This window comes from Zalophus californianus, chromosome 8 (assembly GCF_009762305.2).
Source record: "Zalophus californianus isolate mZalCal1 chromosome 8, mZalCal1.pri.v2, whole genome shotgun sequence".
NCBI lineage: Eukaryota > Metazoa > Chordata > Mammalia > Carnivora > Otariidae > Zalophus > Zalophus californianus.
In genome coordinates, this window is record NC_045602.1 from 65,790,845 (window position 1) to 65,803,549 (window position 12,705).

Genomic DNA, 12,705 nt, shown 5'->3' on the forward strand with positions numbered 1-12,705 from the left:
TGAGGAAGACACCAAAAATACTCTAATAAGAGAAAGAAATCCTCTGAATTATAAGGTGCTTTTCCACTTAAAATAATCTATATACCACTACCATGGTATGCCTGAAGAAGCCACAAATGGGTTTATTCCCATTTCTAAAATGGGATAGTATATTTAAACCAAATAAATCATTTAAATCTTGGAAAAAACTAAACTGATAATTTGTTTTTCTTAAAAACAGAGGAAAATCTAATCACATGTAGCTTATTAGGTAACTCATGTCATAAGCCCCTATATGCTGGGTAAAAGACATAGGAAGATTCATTATCATACGATCAGCTCTACTCTTGTGTGTTTGAAAATTTCTATAATAAAAACCCATACATATAGCCCCTAAAATATAGTATTATTCAAGAAGCCAAATATAGTTTGCTTATAAATCAGAGAGTTAATACTAATGTCTTCTGATAGCAGTTTTGAGCTGCTTTCTATTCCATACTCTTAAAAGGTTTTATTTATTTATTTGTCAGAGAGAAAGAGCACAAGCAGAGGGAGTGGCAGGCAGAGGGAGAGGGAGAAGCAGGCTCCCCACTGAGCAGGGAGCCCGACGCGGGTGTGACTCGATCCCAGGACCCTGGGACCATGACCTGAGCCGAAGGCAGACACTTAACCGACTGAGCCACCCAGGCGCCCCTGTTCTATACTCTTACATTAAAAAATAGCAGCATCTATGAAATGCACCTCCATTTCCTAAAAGGAGATTTACTTAAAGATACATAAATCACCTCTTAATCCTAAAACATCTCTATTTCTTCTGCTCTTCATGGGGTACCTTGCAGTAAAATAAGGCTCTTCAAAAACAGTGCATGATACAAGTATGTATCATAGTGATTGAAGGAAAAAAGGAAAACGACTTTTGAGTGATTGAGAGACAGTTTATATTGTTTCCCTTTCCCTTCAGAGAGATTTGGGAAAACACAGGAAGAGAGGGAGCTAGAGCAGAGGAGAGGAAAGAATAATTATTAGCTTCCTTCACCTCAGCCGGATACATGTTTAATTTATCCTTAGGAAAGATTAGGCACTTTATGGAAATAGTTCTTAATGGAAGAACAGTATGCCAGGGAATACCATAACTGACTCATTCTGCTTCAGGCTGATAACATTAAAGTCTGCAGAGGACCCTCAAGAGTAACTGCAGTTGCTGTTTCAAAACAGTAAAGGAATCAAAGGGAGGGAGAAAGTAAAATATTATTCTTAATTGTCTCTTATTCATAAAATTAAGGGGAACTTTTATAAGGAACCCCTCATAATATGAATGATATTACAGTTTTTTGTAGTTAATCTCAGTGTTTTGGGGTACTTAAAAGGTAGGTTGCTGCATGGGTTATAAAGTGAATATGGTTATAAAGTCACATATAAATGCTTAGAATTGCCAAGAGATATGATACTCTGAGGAACTGTGTAGTTCCACATAAGCAGCAAATCCTAGGGGTAAACTTAAGAGATAACAGCAATGAGGGGCACCTGGCTGCTCAGTCAGTAGAGCATGTGACTCTTGGTCTTAGGGTCATGAGTTTGAGCCCCACATTGGGCAAGTTTACTTAAAAAACAAAGGATAAGGGAACTTGGGTGGCTCAGATGGTTGGGTGTCTGCCTTCAGCTCAGGTCATGGTCCCAGGGTCCTGGGACTGAGCCCCACATCAGGCTCCCTGCTTAGTGGGGAGCCTGCTTCTCCCTCTCCCACTCCCCCTGCTTCTGTTCCCTCTCTCGCTGTGTCTCTGTCAATAAATAAATAAAATCTCAAAAAAAAAAAAGGATAACAACAATGAAATACTTCTGTTATATTAATATGTTCTGTGGGCACCTGCTTTTTACTCTTCCTTTCTTCCTCCTGGTCATATTCCTCTTTTGATTTTCTGAAATATACAAAAATAAGGTAGAAAAGTAAATTTTCTTTTTTGGTCAAAGAACAAATATCCAACTAACAAATGCCAAACTAAGCTCACAATATGTGCAAGGAATCTTGGAAACCAAGATGGAAAGAATCAGGCTTTTCTTAAAGCAGCTTAGAATCAACAAAGACACACATAATAGGCATATAAAGCATAATATAGTAACACAAACTACAGGTTCACCCATTTCTTCTGGAAATGGGAATGACCCCTAGCTGAACAAAGACCTACAGATTTGAAATCCTAAACCCAAATATGAATGGCAAATCTCATCTCTCACTTTAAAGTGATAAGCTCCATCTCTCCCCTCATTTTAGTTTTTCCAGTGCCACCAGAGCGATCTCAAAGCTCTCCTGGTATCACTATGCCAAAGCCCTATCAGTTGTTGTAAACTGCTCACTGAGGGCCTCTGATTTAGGAAAACAGCCAAGTCAACTCTCATTCATTAACTAAGCTCTACTACTTTAAAGAGTACATTCCCCTCAAAAGCCCTTAAAAATAAAATCTAAAAGTACAAGGCTGATTAATTTTCAGACCACTAATCAACCAACAGAAGCAACCAGTTCAAGTCAAAACTACCAGTCTTCTAAACCTATTAACAATATCCTTAACTCTTCACACCTATAAACTCAAAGCATTCTGTGTTGTCTCAGGCTCCCATCTGCCCCTGCTGTGCAAAACAGGATCTGGCCGGAAGAGGTTGGGTTTACCAGCACACCTGCCTCCCTCCCCACAAACCACTCAAATCCCCTGGAATTAAGTACTAAGTCATGGAGCTCTTGCCATAGTCCCCCACTAGACCCATCCTCCTAATCACCATCCTTCCCTGTCCTCGCTTCTGCTTTGGAGTTGAGGACAAGGTGGATAGTGGTAGAACTACAGGATGCTAGAAGACGATCATGTGTATGGTTAGAGTTGAAGAGAAGGGAAGGGCTCCCAAAGGACAAGTCCCCATTCTGCAGGTGACACAGTGGCTGCAAGTATCCTTCTGCCCTAACCCTATACATTCTCAAAGGAGATTTAAAAATGAGGCACTGCAATTGCTGCTCCCTTCCGAAATTCCCAGAGGGGTCAAGAGACAACAGGCCCAAGGGAAAAAAAATGTTCCTTTAGTGGCCTGCACACTCCATGCCAGGCATTTGGCTGAGAATCATGTAACTGGGGCAAGGAAGGGACCGGCAAGACAGTCATCTGGGATGGGCACTTCCCACTGTCCACTTTTCCCTTACAGGTTACCTGCCACCCTGTCAGCTATTTGGTCCTTGGAGTGTGAATGTCCAGCCTCCTGCTGTCAGACACACCTGGAATGAGCCACCTCTAATACCAAGGTCCAGAAGCCATGGAGTATCTTGCTCACCAGGCTGGGTCTACTGGCTGGTTTCCTGTTCCCATGATGGAAGGGGACGAAGCCCCTCCCATTTAGGTTGATATGGTATGAGGCACTTGAAAATCATTTTTTGTGTCCATTAAAAAATGTTATACATAGTTATAAACAAATACAATGACAAATCATTTTTATTGTTTTCAGTAGAGAATTTAGTTATTTTTCACTAATTCATAATATTTTGAGGGTAGAAAACATATACAGATCATGTCACAATATTACTAATGATTCATTCAAAAGATAATTAAAGAAGGATACCTAAGAACTTCCCTCAGGATTTTCATCTCTTCCTGTTCAAGGTCACTGACCATATCAGAACCATCTGTTAGGCAGTCAGGTAATACACCTGTTCAAAATCAAAGACCACACAAAAGAATATGAACTCAGCTGAAAACATTTATTGTTCACTATTCTAACTCATCAAGAAGTACAAATCAGTTTGTTAATGGCTTTCACTTAAATGTTCTAAGCTATTATCTTGCTAATTATGGTCTTTTTACTTTTTCTTGTTTTACAGAATCAGCCCTACCCAAACCCCACAGTTTTACCTACAAATTCTGTTAGTAATTATTTGCATTACCCATTAAAAATAACCATAATATAGCAATTAAAATTAGTTAATATAAACTATCACCTCCCTTAATCATATACTGAGGATAGACCACTGAAATCATTAAGCTCCTAATAATGAAAGTATGCTCTCAGGGGCGCCTGGGTGGCTCAGTCGTTAAGCGTCTGCCTTCGGCTCAGGTCATGATCCCAGGGTCCTGGGATCGAGCCCCGCATCGGGCTCCCTGCTCAGCGGGAAGCCTGCTTCTCCCTCTCCCACTCCCCCTGCTTGTGTTCCCTCTCTTGCTGTGTCTCTCTCTCTGTCAAATAAATAAATAAAATCTTAAAAAAAAAAAAAAACGTATGCTCTCAGAAGTATCCCTTAAGTGTGAAAAGAGATTACAAAACAAAATATAAAATACTTTGTTAATTTAAACAGCATGTTAATACTCTTCATTCATACTACAGCAAATGCTACTGAAAAGGGCCCTGCTTACTATATGGGAAAAAGCACAGTGCTAAGCACTCGGGGGGAACATAAAGATGAATAAAACAATCTGCCCTTGGAGCTTCTATCCAGATATTGGCCCAATAACTATAAACCAAGGCAATACCAACTTCAGCCCAAAGCAAATAATAATTCATGGCAAGTAATTTTAAGTATTGGTTGAATTTACTTTATTACCTACATCTTCCTAAGAAGCAGGTAGACTGGTAATCAATGTTCTATTCGTATCTATAATTAGTATATTCCCACAACATCAGCAGCATGTCTCTTAATTTTTACCTTCCATTTCTTTATCCACAGATGACTATGGGATTTTGGATCTGCTCTAAATTAAAGTACCTTTATTATTCTAATCCCCTTGATGTTTAAATACCTTTTTTAATTAAACTTTTTATTTTGAGATAATTGCAGATTCACATGCCGTTGTAAGAAATAATACAGAGAGATGCTATGCATGCACCCTTTATTCAGTTTTCCCCCAATGGTAACATCTTGCAAAATATAGTATGGTATCACAACCAGAAAACTGACATCTATCAAGTGCATTTTTGCACTTTTTCCAGTCAAAAGATATACAATTAGTATTCTCTGATAGTATTTCTGAGGAAAATGAAAAGAACTAAGGAAAGAATGATGCAACAGTATGCAAAACTTCAAAACCATCAAAATAATGCTCTGATTTGCATTTCCCAAAAATTCTTTGATAAAATACAACAAAGAATCCAGAGAGCCTTTGAATTTTTCTTACCACAAAGACAATTTTCAAATGGTCTGTGGTTTTGAGTACAATCAACATTGCTCTCAGGTACTAACTCCTGGATCTAAGTTAAGCAACATTCTTAAATGCACATATTAAAAATGCTATGGCACAAACTAATAGATTTTATTTAAATGTAAGCCAACAGTCCCACCCAGTGGTTTGATACCAGCTCTATTCCGCATCATTGCCTCAACCTCCCTTACTAATGTAAGCCAGATTTGTTTAATTATCAGGCAGCCAAGTATTCAGAGGCTGAGCCCTACCCCACCACAGGAGAGTGATTCATGATAATGGTCTCATTTCCCCTGCCAGAGGGTTTAAGAAAAACATGTGACCCCCATCCTGACCAATCGGACCTGAGAGGGAAGCTCCTGGGGGCTTCCAAGCAAGTTTTGTCTTGCTAACAAAAAGAGATGTACAGGAAGAAATACCCCTTTTCTTCAGGAGATGTTGTTGAGTCTCAGCCAATGCAGCTAGAGTGCAATCAGGAGAGAAGACCCTGAGAATAGCAGAGTATAAAGATGAAAAGTGTCTGTGCTCTTGATAGTATCAATGAATCACTAACTTAACCAACATGGACTGTCTTCCTTCCTTCCTTCCTCTGGACTTCTTGTTCTGTGAGAGGATCGTTTCTTACTGCTTAGGACATTTTCATTGAGGTTTTTTCTGCTAATGACAGCCTGAGGCATCCAGCTGATACAAGCGCTATATGTATTTGTTCCCTTTATATTAAAATCTAAATGAGTTTCCAGTTAAATTCCAAATGAAAACTATATGGAGTGCCAATATCAAGTTCACTAGTTATGCTTTAATCCCCCCAAAACAATTTTAACTATAGCATAAAATAATTATTCACATCCTCTAACCCATAGGTCAGAATAAAGCATAATTTCAGGAACATTTAGAGAAAAGGATTTTATAAAGTATACTATGGTAGAAAGACAAATAGACTGTTTTCCAAACTTGTTTACACCAAAGTAACAGCACAGTGTCATCCATCGTTCAGGGTTAGGGTGATGTTATCTCCTACTCAGAGACATCAGCTCTCTCACCTGCTGTGAAAAGCATCCTAGGATTTTACAGGATGGTTATGGTGGTGGTTGGGCTCTCAGAGACAGTCTCTACTCTCATCATACTAATGAGAGGAGAATCCACAAGGGCCCTGCAACACTGCAATGTTTGCCCTGCAACAACAGAAGCCTCTTGTTGCATGTTCCAGACCCTTAAAAGCAAACAGTACAACTGAACTATAGCTCTCACATCTTCAAGAAACAATTTTTAAAAAGGTCCTGCTGCCAAACCTTTAAAGAGTATATAGGTATGGTCAAGATTATCAGTGCAGTTAATTGAGCAAAGGAACACATAAGTATTAAGGTAGGTTACTAGAGCCAGAAATCTGAAAGGAGGTAAGAATCTGGATTGAATCTGGACTGAAAAGGAGATAGTACAATAAGAAGTATGGTTAGAAACTCAGATGTGTTGAGTCAAGATGTCAAATGCAATTCAAATACACAAGAAGGGAACAAAAGCAGGAAGATCTAGGGACAAACTGAAATTAGACAAGAGAGTCAGGAAACAGATTAACTAAAGAGAACTACTAGGGCTTTGAGTTCTGTTTTCCTTTTTCTGATGGTAGTGCAATCATACCTGCCCATTACCCTAGAACAGTTCTCAGTTTGGTCCCAGGACCAGCAGCATCACCTGGGAACTTGTTAAAAATGCAAAGCATTCGGTCCCACCCCAGACCTGCTGAATAGAAGAGAGAAACAACCATACGTGTTTCAACAGCCCTCCGACTACTTCCAAAGCTCACTAACGCTGGAGAGCCCCTGTCTCCTACAAAGGTCCTAACAATGATAAGCCAGAAGGAAAAGACAAGTAACCTTCTCTCAACAGTAACTAAAACTGTGACAATTCAAAAATACTGAATTTCATAAATAAAATGACTCGGAAGAAAAATCAACCTAAAACATCATTAAATCAAATTCTGGTCTGCTTTCTTTGAGACAGCCAACACAAACTGATCAGGAAAGTTTACATTGTTGAATCTCTTCAGTCAACAAACCTGAAATACATTTGTACAAAGCAGCTACATTTAATACCATAATAGAATCAGAACAGTCAAAACTAAAATAAAACAAAACAAAACAAAACAAAAAACCATTAGATTTCTAAATTCAACATTTTACCATTTCTCTCTTGAATTATTCGAATGGCTTGCAGCTGCATTTCAATGTTTTTCTGGACCATCATTGCTTTAAAGATAGTAAAATCTTCTGCTGCCAACACAGGTTGCAAAATGGCCTATGGAAAGAAGTCTGGAAGTTAAACGAAGATTCGAGTTGGTTTTTTTTGTTTTTTGTTTTTTGTCTTTTTAGGATTTTATTTATTTATTTGACATTGAGAGAGACAGTGAGAGAGGTAATACAAGCAGGGGGAGTGGGGGAGGGAGAAGCGGGCTTCCCATGGAGCAGAGAGCCCAATGCGGGGCTCAATCCCACAACCCTAGGATCATGACCTGAGCTGAAGGCAGATGCTTAACGACTGAGCCACCCAGGCACCCCTAAACAAAGACTCAAGTTTTAAAACTATTTCCACACACTCAGATAATTTCTATGGCCAATCATTTGTATTAATTCAAGAATGCTGTATTATTATTTATGGTCAGATGACTCAAATGGAAAATTTTAAGATTCTAAAAGCCTTTAAGGTAAGGTTGACTCTCCCAACCCCAAGGCCTCCAAGAAGCTAAGGCTGACAATGGTGATGTATTTTCCAAATAAGCCAGTGCTGAGTAACTCTGAAAAACAACACAGAAATTAGGCTTACTTTTTTAAGGTTACCACTTCAGTATCTGGATTTGTTTTGCAGCCAAAATAATGATATCTATGGGTTTTATTTCTATCACCTGAAATTTACTGTGAATAATAAATCGGTAACTACGAAATTATCCCTTAATTAATAAAAGTACCAAGTTGAATAAAAGTAAATGCAAAAAAATGGAGTCTGGAAAATAAGTGTAATGAGATATTAGTAATGTGAGAACACAACTGTCCTGTATGTAGAAGTTTCATATAAGAGGTAAGTTAGAAATTATGATATGAAATCATTTTCTGGATGAAACAAAAATGTGCTAAATTAAGGGGAAAAAATGAAGACTTGTCTACCCTGGAGTACCCAAATTAACACTTCCTTAACTTCAGGGAGCTATTTGCTGTATTAAAGAGCAAACCAATTCCCAAGCTAATTAATAATAAGTAGAATAAGATTTGCAATGTGTGAAAACCCAGAAGAAAGCACTCAAATTTTATGCACCTGACTAAAATCTTATTTCAAGCTTTACATGATATTAATGTAAAAGCTGAGCACACAAAATCATGCAGAGGCAACCAAGGGTGTGCTATTGTTCACCAGGCAGGCTGCAGCAATGTCAGACACATCAACAAAAGCTCTATCAAAGAGCTCTATGCAAAGAGGAAGGAGCCCTCCCCAAGCAACCAGCTCACACCCTAGACAACCGCAGTATAGAGCAAAGCAAAACAAAACGCAAAAGCAGCTCTCTGTGACATTTATGAAGAGTCAACTGTAGAAAAAAAAAGATGGAAAGTTTATTCCCTTTAAATTCACATACACTGTTCAAAAGACCCACAGCAGGGCGTAGCAGATAGGCTTGACTGAAAGTTGAGGCCCAAAGCTCAGTATTGAAAATACTTGTGGCCAGTCTCCGTGATAGATTAGTGATGTCTGCCAAGACACCTTTATGGGATTACGCCCCCACGTAACTTTGTTCTGGGGCTTCCTAGACTTCTTTGAGTTCTGTTTTCCTTTCCCTGATGGTACTGCAATCCTAGACTTCTTATTAGTGACACTAAGGAACTTTATCCTCATCAATAATAAACACTTGAAGGGCAATGCTATTAATAGCAATGTACCAACTGGAGCTTCTAACAGCAAGTCAAAGTTTGAGATGATACTTAAAAGTGCACCTTGATGCATCTAAGAAATGCATATTCCTAAGCCGTGCCCTAAACATAATGAATCTAAATTTCTAGAGGATGGGTGCCATGCTCGTTACAGCAGCACATATACTAGCGGGTTGGGTGCCCGTGTATTTCCACAGATAATTCTTGTAACATTAAAGCTCCAGAACCGTTGACACACTGGAAGAAAATGAGCCCTTGATACCAAAAGCCATTCCCAGCTTAACCATGTACCAGCTGTGTGACTCTGGGCATGTCATTTAGTCCTCCGAGCTTCAGTTTCTTCATCTGCAAATTGGTACTATAATAATAATAGTAATACAGTATTTGGTTGAATCTAAGACTCCAGATTAGTAAAATAAGCCTTTACTTCTTGTACCAACTAGAAAAGAAAAAAAAATTCTGCCAATTAAATGATAACATGTCATTTAGTGTAAAATACATTCTCATTTCAGAGGTATTATGATATGAAAAATTTGCATTTTAGCATGAAAGAAATATAATAATAACTTTCTGGCTGGGTGTTGGAATTAAATAAGAAGAGAAAGCACTTTTTAAACTGAAAAGTACCTATAAAAGTAATTGTTTTGGTCCTGTTGAGGCTGGTTAAATATCAAAATGATGCACTAATAAACCTAACAACTTTATAGCAATGGGATTCTTCTGGTTCAAGGAAATGGATGAGAGCTTCCAATAAAGGCACTAAGGGGAACTAAATACAAGAGTTACTTCAAAAAACTGGCAAGTACTTTAAAAACAACAATAATCTTAGGTATCCATTAAATTGATTGAAATGCCAAACTACTTTGACAGAAGACTATGAAGTAAGGTAAATGTGATGGTATCTATGTTTGAGAAGAGCATATTAACAAAAAAATGAACACTGAGTATTTAGGAATCTGACATACATGAGTTTACAAGATATTCAAATATATTCATTCTTAGTCTAAGGTTACCCTATTATTATCTCTGCTTAGAGTTCCTCATACCATAGTTTTGAAAGGTAGAAGTGATTTCATGTCCTTACACTACTCCATTAATAGACCGAACTACCAAGAGAAACAGATGAATTCACAATTATAGTTGGAGACTTCAATACCCTCTATCAGTAATGGACAGATCCAGCAGGCAGAAAATCAGAAAGGACATAGTTGAACTGAACAGCACCTTCAGTCAACTGGATCAAATTGATATTTTTCCAAAAACAGAAAAATACACATTCTTCTCACGTACACATGAAAAATTCACCCAAACAGACTACATTCTAGGCCATAAAACACATTTTAATAAATTTAAAAGAATAGGAATCATACAAAGTATCCTCTCAGACCAAAATGGAATTAAACTAGAAATCAATAGCAGAATGATAGCTGGAAAAACCTAAAATAATTGGAGATTAAATAATGTACTTCTAAATAAACACGTGAGTAATGAAATACAGTTGACCCTTGAACAATGTGGGGCTTAGGGGCACTGACCCCTATGCAGTCAAATATCTGCGTATAACTCTTGACTCCCCCAAATTTAACTACTAATAGCCTACTGATAGCCAGAAGCCTTACCAATTACATAAACCGTCCATTAACACATATTGCATATGTTATATTTATTATATACTGCATTCTTACAATAAGCTACAGGAGAGAAAATGTTATTATGAAAATCATAAGGAAACTAAAGGCAACCTCCTGAATGGGAGAAGATATTTGCAAAGGACATATCCGATAAAGGGTCAGTATCCAAAATATACAAAGAACTTACACAACACCAAAAAACAAATCATCCAATTAAAAATGGACAGAAGACATGAACAGACATTTCTCAAAAGACATACGGAGTGGCCAACAGACCCACGAAAAGATGCTCAATGTCACTCATCATCAGGAAAATGCAAATCAAAACCACTATGAGCCATCACCACATACCTGTCAGAATGGCTAAAATTAAAAACAAAAGAAACAAATGTTGGCGAGGATCTAGAGAAAAAGGAACCCTCCTGTGCTCTTGGTAGAAATGCAAACTAGTGCAGCCACTGTGGAAAATAGTATGGAGGTTCCTCAAAAAATTAAAGATAGAAATATTATAGGACCCAGTAATCCCACTACTGGGTATTTACTCAAAGAATACAAAAACACTAACTCAAAAAGATATATGTACCGCTATGTTTATTACAGCATTATTTACAATAGCCAAATTATGGAAGCAGCCCAAGTACACAATGATAGATTAGTGGATAAAGAACAGGTGGTTTATAGATACAATGCAATATTATTCAGTCATAAAAAAGAATGAAATCTTGCCATTTGCAACAATATGGATGGATCTAGAAGGTATAATGTGAAGTGAAATAAGCCAGTCAGAGAAAGACAAATACCATATGATCTCACTCATATGTGGAATTTAAGAAACAAAACAAACGAACAAAGGGAAAAAAAAGAGACAAACCAAAAAACAGACTCTTAACTACAGAGAATAAACTGATGGTTACCAGAGGGGAGGTGGGTGCGGGAGGATGAAATAGGTGAAGGGGATTAAGAGTACACTTATCATGATGAGCACTGAGAATGTATAGAATTGCTGAGTCACTATATTGTACACCTAAAACTAATATAACACTATATGTTAACTATATTGGAATTAAAATTTTAAAAAAAGGAAATCATAAGGAAGAGAAAATACATTTATAGTACTGTTCTGTATTTATAAAAAAAAAAAAAAATCTGTGTAGAAGTGAACCAACACCAACACAGTTCAAACCTGTGTTGTTCAAAGGTCAACTGTAGTCTTAAGAGAAATCTTTTTTGAAAGAGAAATTTCTAAAATATTTCTGACTAAATGAATAAACTTATTGAAATTTGTGGGGTGCAGCAAAAGTAGTGCTCAGGAGAAATTTATGGCATTAAAAGCATATATTTAAGGGACGCCTGGGTGGCTCAGTTGGTTAAGCGTCTGCCTTTGGCGCAGGTCATGATCCCAGTGTCCTGGGATCGAGTCCCACATCGGGCTCCCTGCTCAGTGGGGAGCCTGCTTCTCCCTCTGCCTGCCACTCCGCCTGCTTGTGCTCTCTCTCTCTCTCTCTCTCTCTCTGACAAATAAGTAAATTTTTTAAAAAGCATATATTTAAAAAGAAGAAATATCTAACATCAGTAATCTAAGCTATCACCTCAGGAACGACAAAATGAAGAATAAATTAAATCCAAAGTAAGCACAGGAAAAAAACAGTAGGAATTAGAGAAGAAATCAATTAAATTTAAAATAGAAAATCAACAAAACTAAAAGTTGATTCTTCAAAAATATCAATAAAACTGAAAAACCTCTAGCCAGGTTAACTACGAAACAAAGAGAGAAAAGACACAAATTACTAATATCAGGAATGAAAGAGGGTGCATCGTTACAGATCCCAGAGACATTAAAAGGATAATGTAGAAATACTGACAACTCGGGACACCTGGGTGGCTCAGTCGGTTAAGCGGCTGTCTTCGGGCCGGGTCATGATCCTGGGGTCCTGGGATTGAGTCCCACATTGGGCTCCTTGCTCAGCAGGGAGCCTGCTTCTCCCTCTCTCTCCCTCTGCTTGTGCTCTCTGTGTCAAA

General features: G+C 37.9%; 1 protein-coding gene across 1 annotated transcript in view; it reads right to left on the minus strand.

The window, feature by feature from the left end:
• The window catches only part of CFAP36 (cilia and flagella associated protein 36), a 29,071-nt gene that overhangs the window by 4,710 nt on the left and 11,656 nt on the right, over positions 1 to 12,705 (minus strand). The window contains exons 4-6 of the mRNA XM_027620736.2: positions 7,322 to 7,436; positions 3,574 to 3,661; positions 1,844 to 1,895 (exon numbers count right to left, since the gene is read on the minus strand). Of these exons, the coding sequence (XP_027476537.1) occupies positions 1,844 to 1,895; positions 3,574 to 3,661; positions 7,322 to 7,436 (255 nt within the window). The remainder of the gene's footprint in view (positions 1 to 1,843; positions 1,896 to 3,573; positions 3,662 to 7,321; positions 7,437 to 12,705) is intronic.